Consider the following 25,516-nt stretch of genomic DNA (forward strand, 5'->3'; position numbering starts at 1 on the left):
GAATTATCTCATGGAAGGCTGTCTTGCATAATAATTATTTTTTCACTGTCTTTCAGCTGTAGGTCCAGATTTTTCAAGAACACTCCTGAAAAGAATCACTCTTGTGAAAGTGGGAGGTGAAGTTGTCATTGAGTGTAAGCCAAAAGCATCTCCAAAACCTGTTTACACCTGGAAGAAAGGAAGGGACATATTAAAAGAAAATGAAAGGTACTGTCTTGAATTATTTTCAATATTTGGTTAACCTGTAATAATTTGTTGGTCTGTTATTAATAATTCTAAGGGGAAGGTGGGGTGACTATCTGCTATTCCTGGACTAAGTGTTAAAAAAAGAACAGAAGCTTTGGAAGGATGAGTGGTACGTTATTGATCTTTATAGTCCTTCTGGATTTGGGAATTCTACAAAGCACTCCCTGCAGAGATAGATCACATGATCCCTGCCGAAGACTGCCAGAGCTGCCTGAAGATGAACAGTTAGAAACATCCTCCTTAATTTTAGCCTGAAATTTTTGTCCCCACCTTTCCCCCTCCTAAGTCCTTTGGCATATGTAAATAAGCCCAGGTCTTAATTGCTATGACAACCCTTCAATTATATGGCAGTGGCTATTATGTCTCCTGTTAGTTTCTCCTTTTTTGAGGCTATCTCTAATTTCAAAACTCATTCTTCATGCAGCAGATTATTATGCTTGATTTTTATTTCAGTTACATCTTTTTGAGACAACAGGTTCTTTTTCTTTCTAATATCTAAACTCTTCGTCTGTATATTTCTTATACATGAATTACATTTAGAATGCATGTAGTGTATACAATGCAAATATATAGGAGTTATTTGAGGTTTTCATTAGCTTGCATGAAATGGCAGGTGTTTCTAAGACCTTTTCTTGGCTGTCACCCCTGTAAAATATCCCGTACCTTTTTCTGTAATCTACTTAATCTGTTGCAAAATGGTAATTATGCACGGATCTGTTTGTCACCTATAAGACAGGATTTGCCAGCTGTATATATAATGATTTTAATTAATGCTAAACGTCAAGTACTCAAGGATGCAAGAAGGAAACCTATAAAAATGTGTGTGTATCTACCCTTTACACCTGTACACCTTTGGATTTGCATATACAAATTAGATCTGATGATGACAGTGTTGTCCATTTCAACAGTTTTTGTAAACAAACCTGGTATGGTTTATAAATGGTGTATTCATACATATATTATTTTTTAATGCTTGCTATGGACTATGGAGTAACACATGTATTAAATTCATAGTATGCATCCCCTTCTGATTTCTAGTATATCAAGAAAGCAATGTAGTTCATTGAATGTTGACATGGCATTCAAATTTGTAGCCAAACCTGAAAATCGATAGCATAATTGCTTATTTTGCAATCTTCAACTTGAGATTCATTTTCTATTTTGTTTAATTCAGTGTTCCTTAAAATGTGGCACATGAGATTACTTTTAATAGTTATGTACTTACTTTTAATATAATTGAAATATAACTAGTATGTACTACGTGTATTTCTCAGAATAAGGCTACACTTTAAAAGTTTTAATTTTAAAATGACATTAAGACAATAATAATATGAGTATTAGACATGTCAAAAATCATGAAGGAATAAAGTTATAATAACGTTGTAGGTCAAACCCCGAGTTTCTGGCTTATGACAACAAAAGGCAATTTCTCTTTCGAACCTAGTGCACATCAGTGGTTTGGTGGTAGCTCTCCTCCTCTCCAAGGCCAGCCTGGTGGACTAAGATGCTTTGGAACATTGCCATTGCAGAAGGAAAAGAGCCAAACATGCATGGGTTCTTAAAGCCTCTACTTAGAAGTGCAGCACTGCACTTTCACTCACGTTTCATTGGCCAAAACAAGTCACATGTTCCTGCAACCCGGCAGTGAAATATAATCTTACTATGTGCCTGGAAGAAAAGAGACAGCCTAATATTTCGAACCGTATTAATGACTGCTTTCTGTTGCTACAGCTTAACCATTGTTACAAGCTAATTAAATTATCTTTGGGGAAATAGCATGCCAGTATCAAGAATTCTATATAAGTGAATTTAATTGATTGTTTCCACCGCTTGACTTACCACAAAGCTTGTCTTTATCCAGTTTTCATTCTGTCTATTCCTGACTTGACTAATATGTTCCAAATATGCTTCAACATTTATTTTGCACTAAAATATATATATTTAAACTGAGGAAACTCCCCATCATTACCTAATTACTGCTATATATCGCCTCCACCTTCACTGGGACCAGGCTAGTCCCAGACTGTCAATATTAGCACTTACTCTCCACATGAGTGCTGTGTTCTCACAGTTCTGATCCTCCTTCCCACCTCACTCAGAATGTATTAACCAGATATGATGACTTTGTTAATGTAAATGCATTAAAAAAACTGGCCAGGTGTAGCATAGGGGAATGCTGGGGACTTCAGTGTGTGCCCCATCCAAGGGAGACACCTGCCGCTCAGCCATATAGAGACACAGGTCAGGTACCTCCTCATCTTCTTGTTCTTCAAAAGAAACTAGAAATCTAGACGTTTGTTTGAGCTTCCAACTTTTAAATGTCAGCAACTAATTTTTATTTTAATGGATGTACAATACAAACTGTGCTTATAGACCAAGTTTACTTCATGAGCCACTGGTTTTTAACTTCGGAGAAAAACACAGCAAGTGAAACATTTCTTAATTTCTGAAATGGGTGAACAATGAGAAAGATTCTACGATTGTTTTCTCATTGGCAGAGAAGAGATTCTGCCATTTTTCTCATTTCTTTCCAATAGAGAAGAGGGAAAATGAAGTGGATGAGTGAGCAAAAGCAATTGTAGATGAAACTGATGAGTAAAAAATTTTAGAACCCCTATTTTAGGAAAGGATTGACCTGGTAGACCAACATGAAGTACAAAATTCTATGACTATACAGCATTGAGTAATAATTTCTAATGCACTGCCTCATTAGCCTTAATTCTCTTTTGAGATGTAGAATCTTAGGAATCACAAGGCAAGTCTTTAACCTTTGATTAAAAAGGTTATTAATCCCTTAAGTAAAAAATACTGGCATAACACAGTGAAACAACACTTTATGATCAAGCACCCTTTTATTAATGTTCTGCCTAGATTCTATGTTTTGAAAGACTTTGCTAAACTCTTACTTATTGACATTTAATTTCAATTTTAATAAATCAACTGCCTACAAGTGAGTTTACAGTAGTGGTATTAGAAGCAACATTGTAAAAATTAAAGAGGTTTTGTCTCATCTAACCTTATGGTGATATTGTAGTTAGCTAAGTGGATATAGATTCAGAAACACTGGTTTAACGTTAACATGTTCGTTATCTTAAAAATGTGTTTCAAATATTCAAATGTGTTCTTGTTTTGGCTTCCCATTCTTTTGAAAATATGCAGCATATTCACACTAACCTTATCTATGTTAATCCAAGCATCTAAACGAAAGATTGAAAATTCAAGTAATTTTATGGCATTCTTCTTGGGTAGGCAGAATATCCGTAAACGTAAAACATTTCTTATTGTCTTATATATGTCTCCAGCAATCAGTGTAGGCAATATCAGGCATTTAAAACAGGGAAGACCTGTCACACAGCTCAAGAGCTTTAGTCCTCGGGCGAGATCTCTAGTCACCATGAATGCAGTTGGAATCATTTGGATGAATTGAGGAATTAAGCCTACTAATTGAATAAGGTTGATTATTTTATTTACTTTTAGTTTTTAGATGGAGGGTACTTTGAGGCAGGTAAGACTGAAGTTGACCTATTAAAAACAAAAACATTAAAATACAGAAATAGTAGAATCATTAATAAAAAACCTAGAATCCTAGAATTATAAGGAGCTATACAAACATTGTATCAACCAGGCTGGATGCTTTTGGTTGCAAGTAAGAGAAACCCAACTCAAAACTGGCTTAAGGACAAAAGAGAATTCATTGGCTCATGTATTTGAGAAGATCCAAGATGAATTGCAACTGCAGGTATGACAGGGCTCAGGTGCTCACACAGTATAATCAGGACTCTGTCTCACTGTCTTCCTGTCTTACCTGCACCTTTGGCCGTGTTGGCTTCTTTTCCAAAAGGCTCTCCTCTCCTGCTAGTAGGGTGACCACTGGAGCCACGTACTCACCCTCTTTTCCAATGTATCTCAAGAGTTCCTGAATAGAATCAAATAAGCTTGCTTTGGTCAGTGTCCTTCTCTGGACCAGTCACACTCAAGGAGGATCTGATCCACTGATCAGGCAGACGTGAGTCATGTGCTTGTCCTAAGAGCCACATGGGAAAGCCTGCCTCAAGCCATGTGGGCTGAGAATGGGACAGGGGTTTTCCCAAAGAAATCAAGCTGCTATCACCAGAAGAAGAGGGAATGGACGCTGCACAGACGCTGATGCCAAATTCCCACCGTAATCACAGAACCCATCTTCCATGCCAGGGCAGGGATCCCCACAATGGCTGGGCCCACATCCTTCCCTGGTTACTAATAATGATGGAGACCTTACTAATTGTTAGAAGATTATGTCCTTGCAACTTCCACTCGTTTTTGGTTTGACTTTATGGAATTTTACAGACAAATTATTCTCCACCACCTCTCACTTCCCTTTCCATACTGGGAGGCTACCCTATGTTTTCTTTTAATTCTTTTCTAAGCCCAAATGTCCCCCTTGTATCTGATTTCTTCAGACAGCATTGTTTGGCATCCTCGCACTGTTTTGGTCATTTCCAAGCAGTTTTAATAAGGGAAAAAAGTAGCTTTATTTATCTCCACAGAAAAGGTTGATGATTATTACTGTTATACTAAAGAGAAAAAATGATCTTCAGTGAGTTTGGATTAAGGCAAGCAAGTGAATGATATATCATAGAAAGACCACTCCCTGCCAATGTTTATTTTTAAAATTTAATGTGGTGCTTAGACAAGAAAGTTTAGTTATCTGGAAAACCCACTGAGACAAAATATTTTAGTTTTCACTGAAGCCAAATAAATGAGTAAACTGTTACTCTTGTTAATGTTGTGTAAATAAAGGCTTCTTATTCTTATGCTTAAGAATTTCCCTCCATGCTTTTAAACATTAGACTAATACATTATGTCAAGCATATGGATAGTAAGCAGATATAGGTATGCCACTGAATTTTTCCAAAAAGAATCTCAGACCTACAGCCTGCATGTTGCAGGCATGGGTTTAGAACAGCAGCATGACTCTGTTTTGTGAATCTAGCCAATTCCAGTCTCATTCCATGGATGCAGCACTCACTGGGTATTTACCTTTGCTTGGCACTAGAGAGAGAAAAAAAAAGGAGACATGAACCTAGCCCTCAAGGTGCTCATAGACTAGCGCAGAGGCCCAGTAGCACAATATCAATATAAATTTTTCAACAATCCTGAGGCATATGTTATAAAGGTGATATATTGAGAAGGAGTACTGGAAAATGTAGGGCAGCAATAGATTGTGGAGGCCTTGTGTTTTATGTCTGTAGAGTTTAGACTTGAATCAGAAGACCATGGACAGAATTGAAGGATTTTATGCAAGGGAGTGCACAGTCATATGCGTGCTACAGAAAGATTACTGTGCCTGTAACATGCAGAAGGAATCAGGGTAGGGCAAGGTTGAGGATGCAGAGAGGGCAATTCCAGCTGGTAGTCTAGGAAGAAAATCACAACATGTGGATCACGTCAGTCTTCTGAGAGTGAAAGAGAGAAGGGTGATACACAGGCTATTAAAGGGTAGAATTGAAAACACTTAGTGACCTAGTAAGTAGAAGGATTGAAAAAAGGAGGAGAAAAAAAAGGAAATGACTCCTAGGATCCCACATTGAGGAGCTGGTGAATGGCAGTGCCATTTGCCATAGTAGTAAACAGAGAAGGAGCAAGACTAAGAAGGGGCAAATAAAGAGGTTATTATTAGCATGTTGAACGTGAGGTGCCTGCAAGTGGTGACGTCGTTCAAATGGGGATTCCCATTCAAATGTCACCTGCTCACAGACACCTTTTCCCAGTAACATACTTAAAATTGTAAAACCCTCACCTTCTTTTCCTAATTTATATATTTTATAGTATTTGTCACCATCCCACATACTATGTATTAACTTTTAATTGCTTATGTATTTATTTATGATTTTTAGAGACAAGGTCTTGCTCCGTTGCCCAGGCTGGACAGCAGTGATGAGATTATAGCTCACTACAGCCTTGAACTCCTAGGCTCAAGCGATCCTCCCACCTCAGCCCCCTGAGAAGCTAGGATCACAGTCACATGCCACCATGCCCAGCTAATTTTTTTTATTATTATTATTTGTAGAGACAGAGTCTTGTTATATTGCCCAGGCTGGTCTTGAATTCCTGGCCTCAAGCAAACCTCCTGTCTCAGCCTCCCAAACTGCTAGGATTACAGGCAGAAGCCACCATACCTTGCCCACTTTTTAACTTTATTGTCGATCTTCTCCACCCTCCACCCATTGGATTGTAAATTCCATGAGAATAGAAATTTGTGCTGCATGTGCCTGTGTGTGTGTGTGTGTGTGTGTGTGTGTGTGTGTGTAGCTAAACAGTACAAATTTAGGCCTGTCACGCCTGTAATCCCAGCACTTCGGGAGACTGAAGCAGGCGGATCACGAGGTCAGGAGATCAAGACCATCCTGGCTAACACAGAGAAATCCCGTCTTTACTAAAAGTACAAAAAATTAGCCAGGTGTGGTGGTGGGCACCTGTAGTCCCAGCTACTCGGGAGGCTGAGGCAGGAGAATGGCATGAACCCAGGAGGTGGAGCTTGCAGTGAGCCGAGATTGCACCACTGCACTCCAGCCTGAGCGACAGAGCCAGACTCCGTCTCAAAAAATAAATAAATAAAAAATAAAAAAGTACAAATTTATATTCTTGTAGTTCTGGAGGTAAAAATTCTGATATGGGCATCATTGGTCTAAAATCAAGCTTTCAGCAGGGATACATTCATTCTGGAGGCTCTAGGGGAGAATCTGTTTCCAGCTTCTACAGGTCACCTCCATTCCTTGGCTCATGGTCCCTTTGCTCCATCTTCAAAGCTTAATGAAAAAGTGAGGGAGGCAGGTCTCAATCAGTAGAGGTTTATTTAGCCAGGGTTGAGGTCATGGCTGAGAAATACATATATCACAGGAGTGTCTGTTACTGGTGCTCTTCCAAAAGAGGTTTGAGGATTTTTCAATATTTAAAAGGGAAAGAACAAGCAAGAGAGGAAAAAAAGGAAGCAGATGCTTACATTCTTATGAGGCTGTGATCAGCCTCAGTAAATGTGCATTTTACATGTGAAAAGAGAGCATCAAGGAAAAAGGCCATTATGCATTCGTCGCAGGGTCAGCCAAGGGATAATTTCTGATTTTGTCCTTTTCCTCTCCCTGGGAAGATAAGCTGGTAATTCACATTGTCAGGGTGAGATTCAATGGAATTTGGTTTTAGGGCTAGTTTATACAGGGATGTGTATCCTGAAAGATTTAGGGGCTCACAAGGAATTTCATTTATGATGCAGGCCGTCTGGGGAGATATGCGGCCTTCTATCATTGTGGGAACCTGGCTTATGGGTGAGACTGTGATACAGGGTTGTGAAATTACACCTATCGGCCTGGGAACAAAAGGAAAGCAGTATTGCGTGACTCAGTTCCCAAGCTTAACTTTTTCTTCGGCATAGTGAGTTTGGAGTCCCGAGATTCTATTTTCTTTCACACTAGTAAAGGCAAGCTCTTCCCCCATCCCATCACTCTGACCTCCTCTTCTGCCTCCTTCCATTTTGAAAGACCTTTTTTATTGGGCCTTCTGTGTATGTTTTGTTCCATTCTTTAACACTAGAACACTGCTGAGCATAGAATAAGTGCTGTATGAGTGTCCCATAGGAAACTGGAAGTACAGAACTGAGTTGAGGAGTAGAGATAAAGATCCATAGATAAGACATCATCAGTAGATAAGAAGCATGGAGTGCATACGTTCATCCAGAGAGAGTTCTGTAGAATGAGAACATCTATGATTCAAAGGAAAGTACCCTGAGGAACAGACACATTCAAAGAATGAGCAGAAACCACGCCTGCTGGGAGGTGTAAAGGAGGAGACTCAAAGAGGTGGGAGAACATCTAGCAGAAAGTAACAAACAGAAGCCAAAGGAGAAGAAAGGTGCAACAAGGAGTAAGCACTTGGTGCTTCCAAGACCTTCCAAAAAATAATGGTGCAAGCATGACTGCTGGATTTAGGAACCTTAACATTATCTTACGCAGAGTACTTTTAGGCCACTGTGGACTAGTTTTGAAGACACAATAAAATTGTATAAACATCCATATTCTTAGGCATATCTTGCCAGAACGAAATACATGTTTAGGTCTGCCTGACCCTCATAGTGTAATCAGATCAAGTCTAGCATTCTGTGAAAATATCCAGCTGAGTCGGCCGGGCGTGGTGGCTCACGCCTATAATCCCGGCACTTTGGGAGGCCAACGCGGGTGGATCACGAGGTCAGGATATGGAGACCATCCTGGCTAACACGGTGAAACCCCGTCTCTACTAAAAACTACAAAAAAAATTAGCTGGGCATGGTGGCGGGCGCCTGTAGTCCCAGCTACTTGGAAGGCTGAGGCAGGAGAATGGCGTGAACCCGGGAGGCGGAGCTTGCAGTGAGCCGATATCGCGCCACTGCACTCCAGTCTGGGCGGCAGAGCAAGACTCTGTCTCAAAAAAAAAAAAAAAAAAAGACAAAAGAAAATATCCAACTGAAATAAGGATGAAATTCATGCTCATGTGTCTTGTTTATAGACACTGATGTCTGCCTCCAAAGTGAAATTGGATCATAACCCTAATTTGCCTCTCTTCCCAAAGGTTTTTGAAAGAGTTGAAATTCATGTAAGACATGGAAGGAAATCCCAGTGCAGGGCTGCACAACTCTGTGTTGCATACAAGGTGTGAAACCCAGGTCAGAAGACAACACTGGCAGTCTGGGAGGCAAAGCAAATGTGATGGCAGGTATTTGCCCAGAAGGCCTGTGGAATCCTAGTGTGGAAAGGAAAGTTTATTGCTTCAGGCATTCTGTTTCTCTTCTGGAGGCAGTGTCTATATACGTGCTCTTAATGAGAAACCTGCCCTCAGGATATCTCTTACAGTTGCTGCAGAGCTATACAGCTCTGTTATTAGGAATTCTGCCCTGGGGAACAATTATGTTATTGCAATAATTAGAGGCAGTTCATCTCCATAATAATGGAAATCCTGCCTTGGAGGCAAAACAACATCAAAGCAACATGAACATCATTGCTCTAGTTGGAATCTGTTGCCCTGCTTATTGGTAGTACTATCATTTTAATTTTGCATATGCAGTTACGAAAGAGAGCTTATACTGCTCTTCAAATTCAGACCTAGAACTTCTTTCCATTACTTCAGTTTATCTCTCCTAGAGCCATGGATAAAACAGTTATGGTGTTAAGCTCTCCTGAAGTGCAGTTGCAAAAGTGTTTAGGGAGATCTGCGTTTTAAAAATGTTTGTCAGAATCCACAGGCCCAGTCCTCTGGGAGACCCCATAAAGTTACCCTCAGCCACAAGCCTTTTCTATGTTGGTATAGTGTGTCATGTTATTTTATGGCCAGGGTTAAAATGATGACTAACTCCAGTGACTACCTGAGATGGGTCTGACCCTTTGTTCTAGTCTTGTGGCATAGTAATACCACAAGACATACATGTGGTTATACAACTCAAAATATATAATGCAATTTGTATATGAAACTACTTTTTAAAAAGTGTCCAACCTAAAGGTAACACTTGATTTTCAAAAAAAAAATCTTTCGAAGTGTCTCCCATATTAGTCCCCTCCTTGCAAGTAAGTCTTTTGCCACTCCCCTGGTTTTCAGCCCTCGTTGTCTCTTGTGTAAATTTTACAGCGGTTCAACCAACCTCTTAAATGATTTCATTGGAACTAGCCCTCACCCAAATCTTCTACAAGATGAAACTTACCACATCACACCTTTGAGAAATTCAGTTTAATGAAGATCTGTCATGTTTCTCCCTGGTATAAGATGTATTTGAGATTATCAACATAAACTAGTTTTTTGGTTTTTTTTTAACATTAAACGACCAATTTTTTTTTATTATACTTTAAGTTCTGGGATACATGTACAGAATGTGCAGGTTTGTTACATAGGTATACACATGCCATGGTGGTTTGCTGCACCCATCAACCCGTCATCTACATTAGGTATTTCTCCTAATGCTATCCCTCCCCTAGCCCCCCAACCCCTGACAGCCCCTGGTGTGTGATATTCCCCTCCCTGTGTCCATGTGTTCTTATTGCTCAACTCCCACTTAGAAATGAGAACATGTGGTGTTTAGTTTTCTGTTCCTATGTTAGTTTGCTGAGAATGATGGTTTCCAGCTTCATCCATGTCCTTGCAAAGGACATGAACTCATTCTTTTTTTTTTTCTTTTTTATTATTATACTTTAAGTTCTAGGTACCTGTGCACAACGTGCAGGTTTGTTACATATGTATACTTGTGCCATGTTGGTGTGCTGCACTCATCAACTCGTCAGCACCCATCAACTCGTGATTTACATCAGGTATAACTCCCAATACCATCCCTCCGCATTCCCCGCTCCCCATAACAGGCAACATAAGTGAATTTAAATCAAAGTTCTACATGTGTCATAGAAAAGGAACAAAACAATTTCTTCCATGATTTAACAGAGACTTTTTATCTTATCATAGTTATAAACTTTATATTTGCAGCTACTGATTATTTAATTAATGTTCATTTTCCCTAAGAGGTTGAAAGGGCCATGATGAAAAGCGCGATTTGTGTTGGAGCATACGGGTTCCCCAGCTCCTTGTGCTATACCTAGAGTAGAATAAGCACTAATGTTCTTGTATGAAATGAATGAACCAACCCAAATCATCTGATTCTTGGAGGGGATTGGAGAAAAGGTGGTGGTAGGATATTTAGGTGCAAGGAGCAGCAGGAAAGAAATGTATTTGAAAGGAAAGTAGAGAGAAAGGTTTGAGCAGGGGGAGATAAAACTGGGACATCTCGCAGAATCCAGTTGAGAAAAGCATTGCATGGCAAGCCAAGAAGCTTGCATTTCACTGGGAGACAGACAGAGTGAGGGAATGATTTTGTCTTGGAGCTTCACACTTCCTTTTCAGTTATCGCCTGTCCTCCATTGGTTGAGTTCAGTGTCTGTACTCAAGTAGTATCTGCCGTGACTTACCATGCACCCACCTGGGAAAGCACTTCGACTTCCTAAGGCAGTGTTTCTCCATTCCCAGAGCAAAGATCCGGTGGTTGTTCCCAAACTTAGTTCTGTAGCTCAGTGCCAGACTGACTGCAGCAAAATCAACTGAGATATATTTTAGAAAGCAGAGTCCTCCTCTCCTTCTTCAAAGATGCTTTCTCAGGAATTCTGAGATGGGACCCAGGAATCAGAATACTTGTTTCCCATATGATTTTAATGCACACTCAGGCATGATAGTGTAGCAGTGGCTTCCCATTGACTTCAGGATAGACACTAAGTCTTATGAGATGACCAGAAAGGCTCTGTATGCTACTCAGGCTCCTGCCTGCTATCCTACCAGCTGTCTCACTTCACTCACCTTTACCCTCAGTTCTTGAGCACACGGACCTTCTCTCATTTCTTCAAATGGCCTTCTTCCTCTTGCTGCAAAGCCTGAGAACCTGCTGTTCTCCTTGCCTGAAATGCTCTTATCCAGGCCTTGAAAAACTACAGTCCACAGGCCACATCCAACCCTCCAACCTGTGTCTGTACAGTTGGCAAACTGAAAATGATTTTACATTTTACATTTTTAAATGGCAAGAAATAAATCAAAAGAAAATATCATTTTGTGACACATAAAAATTATGCAAATGTCAAATTTCAGTGCCCACAAATAAAGTTTTACTGGACAGGACACAGCCATACTCATTCATTCACAAATGGCCTGTGGCTGGGGCTTTTATGCTGCAAGGGCAAAGTTGACTGATCCCACCCAGATCAAAAAACCTAACATATTTACTCTCTGGCCCTTTACAGAAAAAGTTTACCAAACTCTGGTGTAACTCATGGTACATTTCTGGAAATGTGGAGTATTAAAACATCTTCACAGTAACATGATCTTCCCACACCTTGGGTTTTTTGTTTGTTTTTTGTTTGCTGTGTCTTTTATTTGTTCTTTGTGACTTACCCTTTTGATTAAATTGTCACTTCCAGCATGTCCATCTTATGCAAAGCAAAGGGGAAGTAAATTTGGTTGGAGGTCCAAATTATCTCACTTTGCCCTCTAGAGCAGTGTCTCCCAGCTTTTGCCAGGAAGAACTTCTTTTCATGCCCCCAAAATCTGAACTCCCTGGAGAAATCAGAGCCCAGGGGAGCTTTAAATGTGAAGACATAGAGGGTGAGGGATGGTGGCAGTGGAGAGAAAAGTAGATACCTGGTTATCTTCCCTGTATTTCTGAACAACCAATAAAAAATTGAAGTAATGGGAAATCTCCACCCTTGGTTGAGGATCCATGGTTTTGCATGGACTATTTTATACAGGTGTTTAAAGTTTATGATGATAAATATTTATGAACGGTGTAGTTCAGTTGAAGAAGGAAAGAGAAGACAGCCATCACAGGACTTGCTTTCTAGAGTTTTATAAAATTCAGCTACTGTGACCCTGTATACACACATGAAACAATTTAGAAACCACCAGCGAAGCAGAAATTAACATAATATAGCCCAAACAGAGTCTGTAGCAGTGCTTAGGGAACAGACAGGGAAGAGACTCTTGGTCAGGCAGGGTCTCCCAAAATCAGCTTCCAACAGGAAGTGAGTTAAGCCTTTGTGAAAGAAAATGCTCCACAGAGAGCGGAAGACAGGGAAGGGAGAAGTCTCCATGCTGGAGCCCATGCACATGCAGCAAGTCATGTACAAGAAATGAGGGTAAGAGAGGGACCCAGCCAGGTGGAGGAGTTGCAATCTGCAGCATTTAGATGGAAGAGGTGGAAAGACAAACATCAACAGGAAGAAGCTACAGGTTTAACTAGAGTTTATTAACACTGTAAAATAATATGAATGGATATAAAATAATAGTGCCAGAAACACTGTGAGTCAGCTTAACTGTGAAGAAGTTTGGGAATCTCTAGCCATTAAGTAGAAATGAGACTTTGATCTCCTGTTCTATCACTTATGTATTTATGAATACATTTTAGGCTTTGGGGATCCTTAGGGGTTTAGGTTACTTATTACTTTGGCTCTAGTCCTGTATTTCATGGGTATCTTGTGGCCATTTTTATCTCTGTTAAAAAATGAGCACTTTCAACCCCCCATCTGTCAATAATAATAGTAATACCTAGCGCTTTTTTTTTGGGGGGGGGGTTTGTCTTTACTATGCCCTCTGCTTAATTTCTTTTAATCCTCGTAAAAATGTTATGAGATCAGTCCTATTATTGGGACTCCATCTTTTAGATAAGGAAACCAAGGCTGGAAGAAAGCAATTTATTTACCTTACCTAAGGTTGCAAAGCTTGATAATGTTAAGTCTGGAATTCAAATCCAGGTCTCACTCATTGCATCCATGTCTACCAGGTTTGCTTGAGGAAGGAACAAGCACTAGATGCCTCTCTCTAAGGTTTAAAAGGGAGATAAAACTTTCATTACCTCCCTGGCATAGGACTGGCATAGCAGCTTTTCCTGATACTCATTTCATATTTTCAATAATAAATTGACAGCGTTCAGATCCATAGCTTTATCATTTCCTGAGGGGGAGAATGGTAGGATGGTCTGATTTCAGGGCTGGGTTAGAAACATCTAAACCCTTTGGAGAAGAGGTAAATTAAGTCCTTGAACTACCTCAACCGTGCCTTTGTTCAGAGAAAATAGCTCTGTATCATCAAATGGAGTTAAGTGATCATGAAAATATTCAAACCAAAGTGGCATGTAATTAAGAGCAATTAGAACTGAAGTGATGTGACTGGATATTAAAACCAGACAGGCAGTGCTTTGTGCCTTCTCAGGAGAGACAAGGCAGATAATTTGGGTTCCTCCTAACTTTGTCATCTCTAGAAATAAAATCTGCTAGACTGCTTAGATGTATTGATGCCATGTAAATATTGAAGGTCTGGGATCATATACTAAGTTCGACCCTTATATTTCCGTTAAAGAGTTTTCTCTTCATATTTCAATCACAGATATTCCAGAGTTAATTAGATCTCTACTAGTAAATATCCATCATGATGTTTCTAAATCCCTTTTGCCAAATGATCTAATTAGAGCAACACTTGGCTTTCTATATAATTACAACATATGGTACCTAGAGGGTACATATAGTAGAATTATAGGTTGCCTGATGAGAAATCCAGGTGGTGGGTAAAAGACTCCATTAAATAGGGTAGGTGTGTGTGGGTGTGTGTGGGGGGGGGTATGGGCGTGGGTATTAATGTACACCATTCCTCCTACAGCTCTCCCTAGGATAAGTAATATTTTGTAATTCAACTGTTCTTCCCACATGAAACAACATGATTATATCATGGAACAGGAGTTTAAAATTTAAAAGAAAACAAATAATTGATGACATTAGGATAAATTTTTTAACCTTCCATGCCCCTAAAAGTGATCAATTATAGTAAGTCAACAAGGCTGAAAGCAGCTCTGTGTAAGATGCGTTATTTGATGGAATGTATTCCTCCAAGCAAGATCACTTACCCAAATTGCTAAATATAAAACAAAGATGGGACCGAATCCTTCAACCATAAGGAAAAAATGGTTTCTTAATGCCTATTTGTAATCTCTGGAAGTAGCCTACCCACGTTAGATAGGTGATGAGTTCAGTGTTGGTTTGTTGAATTTGAAAGGCTTATGCACTGTTGTGCTGAAGCCCACTAGCAAGGGCTCAAAAGAGTGGATTCTGCACATCCGTTTCCAGCTCCCTGTTCAGTGATAGTTCACATTCGTAGCTTGACATTGGCCATAAGGAGAGTATTTACACCATGGAAATAGGCCCACTTTGAGGGCATTTTTTCCAGAGCCACTGTGTTAAACATTTGCAGAATACCACTATTTGTGGGCATATGCAGCTCAGAGTTGGCCATGCCAGTTTAAAGTCCCTGGGACAGATCAGGTGGAGAAACAAGACTTTCCAGATTGTTACCTTTGAAGTAATAAGGGTGTGCGAGGTTCATTGAGAGAAAAGGGAAAAGCAAAAGGGCTGTGGACAGACTCTTCTGGTTTATGCAGGGTATGCATGAAAGAGAAAAAGAAACAGAAAAAAATTTTCAGAAAGCTAAACAGATAACCACAAAATAGGGCTGCTGTGAAATTCTAGGTATCATGAATGGACAGTGGTCAACAATGTTGAGTGTGGCCACAAAGTCATTCAGGATGAGACCACCAATGATACATATTTGGTGACAATGAATTCACAAGTGACCTTGAAATAAATACTTTTGATAAGTGCAAAAGCTGTACTGGCTGGATGGTAAGCAGCCAGATGCAGTGGATCTTTTTGCAGGTGTTAAGTAAGGAAATGGAAACTTAGATATACTGCAAAAGAGTGACATATTTGTGGCAAGAATCTCATGAGGATGGAGGAGATTGGGGAATATTTATAACCTGAGGGAAATCACACTGTGTCGAAGAAGGAGTTAAAGATATAAGGGAGGGGAGATGATTCTCAAGGAGAGAGCAGGAGAATGGACTAGAAATCAATTATTGTGGGAAATGAGGAGGAACCTGTCTTCTCTGTGGGTAGGAAGAGAGGATGAGTAAAGTCTCAGAGAAGTTCAGGGTGAAAGAGGGAGTTGAGGAATTTAGTATGACATAACTTTGACCTCAGTCTCAATAAAATGAGAGTCACAGTCATCTTCTAAAAGTGTGGTCATGGAAGTGATTGTGCACTTGAGGAAAAGGGAGGCCTGGACTATGTTTAATGGTCAATGTGATAGAAATAACATTTGAATTGAGCTTTTTGTATTTTCAGTTGCTTCCACACGCATTGACTTTCCCACATACTGATTTGCTCTAAAGAGTTTTATTCCAAAAAAGGTGGTTTGTTCCAAAGGATGCATAAAATTGTTATAGAAAAAATGAGGCTGACTGCTCTTAATACCAAGAAAGATGTTTTTCAGGTGAACGCAATGTGTTCCAACTCAGAAGGAAAATAGTGCAATTTAAAATTACTATTATCCTTTCTCTTTTTCTCAAGGACTTTCACTCCTTCAGTCATTCCTGCTCTTTCTCTACATCATCAAACTCTCCCTCTTCTCCTCTTCCTATTGGATTATTCCTTCCAGCACATCTGCATCTTCCTCATCCACTTTGCCTCCTTTGCTCTGTCTACTTTCCCTTTCTCTCTAGGCAATCTCCTCCCCTCCCATGGCTGTAAACAACATGTGTGTACTGACAACCCTCGAATGTGTGTCTTCAGTACAGGATTCTCCCCTGAGCAATGTAGGCTTAACATCCCTCAGAAGGAACTCACTCCTGCCACCAATCTCCACCCTGAACCTTAGTCAGTTATACACCATATCTCTCTGATTGCTTGAGCCTGAAACCTGGAAATCACTGCTAATTTCTGTTTCATCACCCCATATATCCTATGCATTAATAAATTTTAAAAACTCTACTTCCAAAGAATATAATCTATCTCCTTCTTTCTGTGTGCATTGCTGGTGCCCTGGCCCAACCACCCTCATTTCTTGCCCAGATTGTTGCAGTAGCCCCAACTGGTTGCTCTGCTTCTATACTCATTCCCTTCCAATCTGTTCTCTGTGCTGTAGCCAGAATGATCTCTCACAAAATGGAAATCAAATCTCATCACAAATGCTTAAGATAGAAGCTAAGCTGTTGAACACAACCTACAAGGCATGGCATGATCTGGCTCCTTGTTGTATTATTTTTGTGTTTTGTTTCATTTCCCCTCCCTTACATCTTTAATTCCTTCTTTAACTCCCTTTCCCTGACTGTAAGTGCCAGCAGGTCTGAGGCCATGTATACCACATTTCTCACTATAACATCAGTGCCTCCTTTCCTCTTCAATTTCTTCTTTGCATTTTTCTGAATTTGTGATTCCATATTTACATTTTCATTGACTTTACTGTTATCTGCCTTCCTAAACTGGTCTGTAAACTGTGTGAGGACAGGATCTACCTGGTTTCATTCACCACTATTTATCCAGCACTAGCCCTGGAATACAACTTAGGGCTTTAGTCAATATGTGTTCAATAAATGAAGAAAGAAATCAGTGAACTTACAGCCCCATTTCACGAGGACTAGAGACTTCTTCTTCAAAAATAAAAGCAATAGAAACGATAAAAGTAATTTAATGAGTTGGAATAATGGAGAATTGTCAGTAGAAAAATTACAATGGCAGCAATAAAATTAGCATATAGAAATACTTTCAGTATAATTCACAGGTCTGGTTGTGTCTGTCTTGCTTCCCAATCAAAGAAAGAAACATAATTAGTTACAGCCATAGTGTTTATAAGATTAAAAACAATTGATTTGTCCAATAGTAAAATCTTAGCAAAATCTTCCTCATGAGACACAATTACTACAGTAGATACAAGATTTCACACATGTGCCTTATAATTTTCATACATTTGGCAAATTACGTGGTGATGAAGGACACCTTAGTAAATTAACTTCTGTGAGGTAGGGCCAACTATAGAGCTTTTTAATGGTGAAGCTTGATGTTAGGGTACAGTTGTAAATACTACATCAATATTTCCCAACACTAGTTCTTGAGATGGGGTAGGAGGTAATGTATAGGGTATAAAGTGGTGTTCTATAATCAAATAAGTATAAGAAGTACAATTTAAACATCTTGTATTGCAGACTCTCTCAGAATCCTTAATATGTTAATTACATTGAGAATCTTTAAGAAGCGTGGTTCCCAAATTTATCTAGAAATCAATTTTACTGCACAGAATACTTCAAGGGACTAGGGTTTCAGGGAGCAAAAACTTCGGAAAGCTTTCCTCTAAGTGGATATAAGGCTTTATTTACTTTAGGAATTCCATGATTAATTTTCACAACCATGATTGTATAAGGATGGATTAGAAGAAAATGCAAGATTATAATTGCTGGCAAGAATAGGGAGTGCAACTATTGTGTGTCCCCAATCTAGATGAGGTGTATACTATACAGTAGGGCAAAGAGAATCATGAGGGCAAACGTCAGAATGCCACCTTTAGGGTGGTACAAAGATGCAAGTGCCATGGGACAATCAGCAAATAGGAGAATCATTTAGCTCACAGCTGATTCCTCTCCACAGAGTCAACGATGAAGAAGGCTTGGTAAAAGCTCCAGGGAGTCTCGAGTTTTTCCTGACATATTTTTCCACAGGCTGTTAGACCTAAAACTGAATAGCTAAATCAAAAGCAAACCAGCTATCCCAATATAGGATAATGGCATGAACAACTCAAGCCTACAATTAGCCCAGGGAGAACAGGGCTTTACTTCTAGTTCCCTCAAGTGTGGAAGAAGCAAAGAGTGAGAGCACAGTCAAATGAGAAGGAACACTCAGCAAGTTCTTAGCAATTGCACCATCTTCGTTCTTGATTTAACATCCAGTGTTTTATGTGGATTAGTGAATACTTGGTTATAGAGATGCAGATGTTATTTAGATTGTTACATTGTTTATTTTTAGACTCCTAGGTTTGTATATATATATATTTTTTTTTTTTTTTTTTTTTTTTTTGAGATGGAGTCTTGTTCTGTTATCAGGCTGGAGTGCAGTAGTGCAATCTCGGCTCACTGCAACCTCCGACTCTCTGGTTCAAGCGATTCTCCTGCCTCAGCCTCCCCACGACACCCAGCTAATTTTTGTGTTTATAGTACAGATGGAGTTTCACATGTTAGCCAGGTTGGTCTCAAACTCCTGACCTTGTGATCTGCCCCCCTCGGCTGGTAATATTTATAATGGCCACAAAAACAGTTCCCTAGCAATTGATTTGGAAGTGTTTGCGATGCTGGGAACAGATACCCATATGATGCACTTTGCCTACAGGTGTTTGTACTTGTATATGTGATTATATAATAATGGAATTGTAGTTCCATAGTAAAAAATAAAATAAAAATCCACTGATGAATTTTTCCTCGGTAGCTCTAATAACCTTTACCTGTATCACTCAAACAAACATAGTCACAAGCCAAGGACATGGTTCAGAGAAAAAATGAATTTTGTTTTTTGGGTTTTTTTTTTTCTTTTGGTGTTGCTTTGTTTGGTTTGGTTTTTGTTCCACATCCTCAAATACCAAGATAAATATAACACCTCCTTTGTTAAATTTTACATTAACAGCAACATTTTGAGATAACTAGAGCATAGATTTTTTTTTTTTCCATTTCATTCTCAGGAGCACAATAGCACAGAGTTAAAACATAAATCTAAGAATTTTAAAGCTAAGAGCAGCATGTAGTCTAAGAACTCCTGAACTGGCTTCTCCTCCATGTGACTGCATTCATTTCCGTTCTGACCATCATGCAAAGTTGAGCCCCATGATGTTGGTAGTGAAACTTTTATTATTTCTGCTACTCCATAGAACCATTTTGTATTTATTTTTTAATATGTCACACATTTTGCTCTCCTTGAATACTAGACTCTATTAAACACCTACCAAAATGACAGCAAAGCAAAATGTAACGAAACTAACAGGAATAATTTCAAATTTCAAATGATAGCCTCTGTCTTTATTTAACAAATATTTGAGGCAACTGAAGTAAAAAATAATATGAATGCTCTCTTGAACTTTACCAGAACCTTGTCTAAGGCTACTGCTACTGCTGTAGACTGGGTGTCCTGTAACAAACTCAGATGACAGGTTGCATACAGAAGGTTTACACAGGAGTGTCTCTGAGGATACACCTGCAGGGAAGTGAGAAAGGCAGAATTGAACAGAGAGAGAAACTGCCCTGCAGTTTGGTTGCAACTGGGGCTTCAGCCAGTCCCACTGAGAGCTCTGGAGCTCAGATAGCCCTTCAGAGTGGTCTTACCTTGAGTCAAGGGAATGTGGTCTTTGAATCCCTGATGAGCCAGTCATGAGCCTCAGATCATCACCTATAAGGGGTATAAGCTTAGTGGAGGCAGTTCCCCATTTCAGGGGGTAATTCAATGAGCGATACAGCTTTAAGCTGCCCCATATCCTTGGGCAGAGTTGTTGGAGGTAGAATGCATTGGCCTGAAGGAGGGGAGTCTGGGTAGGGTACTCTCTCATATAATTGTAAGAGATGACTGTATGGCACCCTTATCGTGGAAAGAAATATTTAGAACTACTCATTATTTAAAAAAAAAAAAAAGTCTTATGTTAGCCAATTAGTCTTCAACAGGATGCCCAGAGGAATCTGTCCGAATTTCTCATGACGTTCAAAGCATAAGTTGTAATTGATTCTTTCTTGGCAAGGGAACGCAGTGTGATTCCTCTGCCTCATTTCCTTTTTCCGATCCCCTCTTCAAAAAGCGTATTCAGGGAATATGACCTAGACAGTATCCCCATTTTTTGCCTTGGGGACTCTCCGTTTTATGAATTCCCTTTCTCCTTTTCCACCCTCTGTCTCTTAAAAATGTCTGGGCACCTCCCCATCTCTGCCTTTATCCACTCTTCCTTACCTTTTGTCAAAGATTGTCAATAACTTCATTTGAGGAAGGAAAGAAGGGAGGGAGGGGACAGGGAGGAAAGGAGGAAAGCATATCTGAAGAAAATGAAAAAACTTCTATATCAGATCAATAAAACCACCTCTTCGCCTAGTCCCTATGACTTTTTATGCAAAAGAGTCAGTGTCTTTTCTCTGCCTTGAATTGCATGAAAAAAGGACACTTTAATTAGCATAACTTAGTACATACCCGTTGCCTAGAGGATAGATTTGTGTCAAACCTAAAAAAATGAGGGCTAGAAAAATAGAACCCATTATATATACATCACAATGTAGTTATGCATTCAAATTCATTTGGAAGTTTTCAAAAGTGAGATAGAAGATTTTAATGCAGAAATGTTCTGCGCAACTTATAGATGCATGTCATGTTAGGTAAGAGTAGTGTCCAGAGAGTCTCATCTTCTTTCAAGGATGTATATCTTTTCCTGTAACTAATATAATCTCTGATTATTAGGATTTTAGGGCTAAATGAAACTTTAGAGATAAACAGATGGGTGGGTTTCAACTACCAGTTGAAAACTCTGTTTTTCAGCCATCCCTGGGGGATGCAACATATCTGCATTGTTGAAAATGGTTCATTGCACACCGATTGTCAGAGGAAGTGGGGATGGGGGAGAGGTAAGGGGAGAAAGGAGGGTGAATAGGAGTGTATGATATATAAGAATCTCAGGCAAGGGGATGCTTTGGAAAATCCCTCCTGAACATTCTGTCATGCATGGCTTTCCAAGCCATGGGATTTATTGGTTTCCCCAGTACTTTTGTTTTACATTTATGGTAAAACTGAGGTTAGATGATTTATGACACGTCTCTTAACTAACTATTGACATGTATATGCTCATTTAACATTATGTCTCACTGTAAAGCAATAAAGCTTTCTAGCAAGAAGAGTATTTAGAACCCCACCAGAAGGTTCCAAAAATTATCCAACCAAGGATTCACTGAAATGAGCTTTCTTTGGCAAGCACAGTATATTAGCTAGCTCCACGTTTAATTTTTTAAAATTAGGTTCCAACATTTATAATTTGGCACATGTCCTGTAATCCAGACTTCGGACATCTCTTCAAAAACTGAAGGATCTGCAACAGACAGCTTGCTCTTTTTTTTTTTTTTTTTTTTTTTGGAGACAGAGTCTCACTATGTTGCCCAGGCTGGAGTACAGTGGCGTGGACATGGCTCACTGCAATCCCAAACTCCTGGGTTCGAACAATCCTTCCTTCTTAGCCCCCATGTAGCTGGGACCACAAGTGCACACCACCATGCCCAGCTAATTTCTTAACTTTTTGTAGCAGTGAGGTCTCCCTTTGTTGCCCAGGCTGGTCTCAAACTCCCAGGCTCAAGCAATCCTCCCACCTTGTCCTCCCAAAGTGCTGGGATTACAGGTATGAGCCACTGCCCCCGGCCAGCCTGCATTTCTGTATGGCAATACTTATCCAGAGCTAAGAAGAGTTATCCTTTTAGCAAAAACATGAAATCTTCAGTTAGCCATACAATCCTTGTATCCCACATTAAGATGTGGTGTCAGTTGCTGCTTATCATTTTTTTCACATTGTAGTTTTTCTTACAGTAAACATAAAATATTTTTTGTATCTGTTTCTCTATCAAAAAGTGAAAATAAGAAAATGTAGTCAAAAAAACCACACACTTCAAGAAAATACAGGAAAAGAGTATGTTTTCTTATGCCCCATAACAAATTTTCTTGTGTTTTCAAGTACAGGCAAAGCATGTCATGAAAATCTTCTTGCCAGCTTCATTCATTTTTATGACCTACCTACCCCCTGTAGGCAATGGTGCGTGTAGGTCTAGACCTAGCTCTGTCCCTTTATGTTACCAATGATCATTTCAGAAGGAGAAGAAGGTTTGAAATCCCTCAGCCTACCTGTGGAAGTCTGGCCAAGAAGCTTTCCTCACATCTATAATAGTACAGTGTTCTGGCCGGGCACGGTGGCTCATGCCTGTAATCCCAGCACTTTGGGAGGCCGAGGTGGGTGGATCATGATGTCAGGAGATTGAGACCATCCTGGCTAAGATGGTGAAACCCCATCTCTACCTAAAAAAAAAAAAAAAGAAAGAAAAGAAAAGAAAAGAATTAGCAGGGCTTGGTAGTGGGCACCTGTAGTCCCAGCTACCTGGGAGGCTAAGGCAGGAGAATGGTGTGAACCTGGAAGGCGAAGTTTGCAGTGAGCCGAGATTGCACCACTGCACTCCAGCCTGGGCAACAGAGCAAGACTCTTTTTCAAAAAAAAAAAAAAAAAGATAAGAAAATAGTACAGTGTTCTTTTTATTTTACCGTGAATGGTTAATAGTAGAAACTCTGTATTTTCTCTTCCCTAGAGATTGTACCAATCTACTCTTGTTATTTTTTGGTTTTTTGTTTTTCTTTTTGTCTTCGTTTGCTCTGTCATACGGACATGAATGGCAAGTTGTCAATTAACCCTCTTCCCAGATGGTATTAAAATCTGAGTATAAAAGCTACAGCCAGATGCCTATCTCTTCCATTATAGGTACCAGACATCTAACAACACCCAAGTGAGGGTTTTCTGTATAATTTTTCCTACACAGCTGATTGTCAGCCTAACTTAGTGCCTGGTAGATAAAACAGAGAATTAAACTTGCCTTTTAAGCCAGGAAATTATTCTGTTCTAACGTTATTGCTCATATTAAACTCCTATGCCATTAAAACTGTCTCTATTAAATGAATATTCACTGGGTGCATTGTTTATTCAATTTAATTGTAGGGAGAAAAAAGCTCATACAAGGGAAATGGTTGTTTGAACTGGTTTTTACCAGTCACAAGCCATGTGAATGAGTGTCCAATTAAATAGTGGCTCACTAGGACTTGTGTAATAGTAACATCTGTTATCTTAATTAAACAAGTTACTATATAAAGGCACTTTCATAGCTCACTTTGTTAGAGTAGGTTCTGACCTAGAAACTCTAGGAAGGTTTGTTCTCTTTGTGGGATTTTGTTGGCGGTGGCATTCCCGGTTGGCCCCATTATACTATAAACCTGACAAGCTCTGTGATCTACAAACCTACAATATGTTCAAGCCCACAGAGCCTAGAGAGAGGAAGAAACTGACGTTTGTGATGCAAAGTGGAACAAATAAAATAGTAAAAACCCTGGGTAGGAGTGCTTCTTACTTATTTTGACAAACTTGGGTGTTGTGACTGAGAGACAAGTGGTTGTGGTAACAGAGAAAGGAAAGTGAACGAGTATTTATTGACCCTCCATTGCATGTTAGACTCACAGGAAAACCTGTGTCTGCGGGCACAGGCCTACAATCCTGTATCCGTATCTTTGAAATCCAAAAAGCTCTGAAAACAAAAAAATATTTTTCTGTATTTTTCTTCTCTTATTAATTTATTTGTTTATTTCTGGCAGGTTTGGAGCAAACTCATTTGGTGGCAAAACCAAACTGAGACTATTGATAGACTTTGTCTTTATGTACCCCATGTTGAATCACAGAAATAATAATATGTTGGGTTGTGAGATACTAAACCACACTTTTCTTGGGATGTTATATAAAATAAATATACTATAGTGTTTTTTAATATTCGAAATCCTGAATGCCAAAACACAACTTTTCTTGAGAGTCTTTGATAAAGGGGTTATGTATTAGACCATTTTTAAAAAGGTAAAATAAACTAAGGCTCGTTGATACTGTCTTGCTGAAAAATAGACAACTAATCAGTCCCTCCAGTGACTTCCCATTCACTTCAAATAGTCTCTTGCCATATCCTGCAGTGTCCTACATAGCCAGGCCCCTACTATCTCTCTGACCACATCTACTGCTTGCCAGCTCTTTCTCTTAGCTACAATCACCCCAGCTTTGCAGTTCCTCAGTGACATCTAGCTCTTTGTTGCCTCAGGGCCTTTGCACTTGCTTTTCCCACTAACTGAAACACTCTGTTCCCCGATCTTTAATGAACAGCTCCTTCTTGTCCCGTATCTCAGCTGAAATGTTGTCTTTGCAGAGAGACCTCAAGCACATTCAAAAAAGACCTTGCTCCTGTCATGCCTGCTAAAATGAGAGTGATGGAAAATTAGCTGAATTCCTACTGGATTCACAGATGAAATGATATCAGAAAGAATATGGATATTATGAAGTTTATTTTTTCTGCCCAATTTCTAGTGCTTCTTTGTCTAAAAGAAGCACGCTAGTGATCCTTTCAGGAAGGGCCTTTTCCCATTCTTTGCAACCTTCCTTACTTTTTTCAGTGCCAAGTGCTCTGCTTTTCTCTACCCAGTGGACTGGATTATGGGAAGGCACAGGCTAAGCCAATCAGACCCTCTCCTTCTTTCAAGAATCAGAATTTTCCTATGGGCAAAACACAGAACAGAGTCATTGGATGGCAGCTAGCTCCCTGGGAATATTGCCACTGAAATTCTACTCTCTAGACCCCCAGAGCTACTACTGGTTGCTGTCCTTTCCAAGCCCTATTTGTTCTGCTTTTTCTCCAGTTTGTGAGTTATCCCATATCCTTTCAATAAGTTCCCCATTTCGCACAATTTAACTTTGCTTTGTTTGAAACAGACTTTGGTCTCTTTTAGTTACTTAAAACACCCAAACCCTAACTGGTACAGGCAAACAGATAGATCATCTTTAATTTATATGTTTTTCTCTAAATCTAACTTAGAAAAGTAACTCTTTAATGGCATTTGGGTGTTTATCTTAGTGGTTAAAAATAATTACCTTATCTCATTTGAATAAAACAACTTAAGAACGTGAATATCTGCAATTTGAGGAAGAGGAGCAATTTGAAACATTTTGCTTCGCAAAGATGTTTGCATCCAACTTAACTAGTCACCCACCTGATTAAGTACCTTATCCATGACTAATGGAGTTGTCAAACATGTGGAATTGCAGAGACTCCTGGAATTAAAATGGATGTGCCCCCTCCAGA

The 25,516-nt window shown here is 39.5% G+C and overlaps 1 protein-coding gene across 4 annotated transcripts in view; it reads left to right on the plus strand.

The window, feature by feature from the left end:
- Window positions 1-25,516, plus strand: part of CNTN4 (contactin 4) — a 1,034,898-nt gene that overhangs the window by 896,404 nt on the left and 112,978 nt on the right. For all 4 annotated transcript variants that reach the window (XM_011996808.1, XM_011996809.1, XM_011996810.1 and 1 more), the window contains one exon: window positions 57-207. In XM_011996808.1, the coding sequence (XP_011852198.1) occupies window positions 57-207 (151 nt within the window). The remainder of the gene's footprint in view (window positions 1-56; window positions 208-25,516) is intronic.

Source organism: Mandrillus leucophaeus, unplaced genomic scaffold (assembly GCF_000951045.1).
Source record: "Mandrillus leucophaeus isolate KB7577 unplaced genomic scaffold, Mleu.le_1.0 Scaffold525, whole genome shotgun sequence".
Classification (NCBI taxonomy): domain Eukaryota; kingdom Metazoa; phylum Chordata; class Mammalia; order Primates; family Cercopithecidae; genus Mandrillus; species Mandrillus leucophaeus.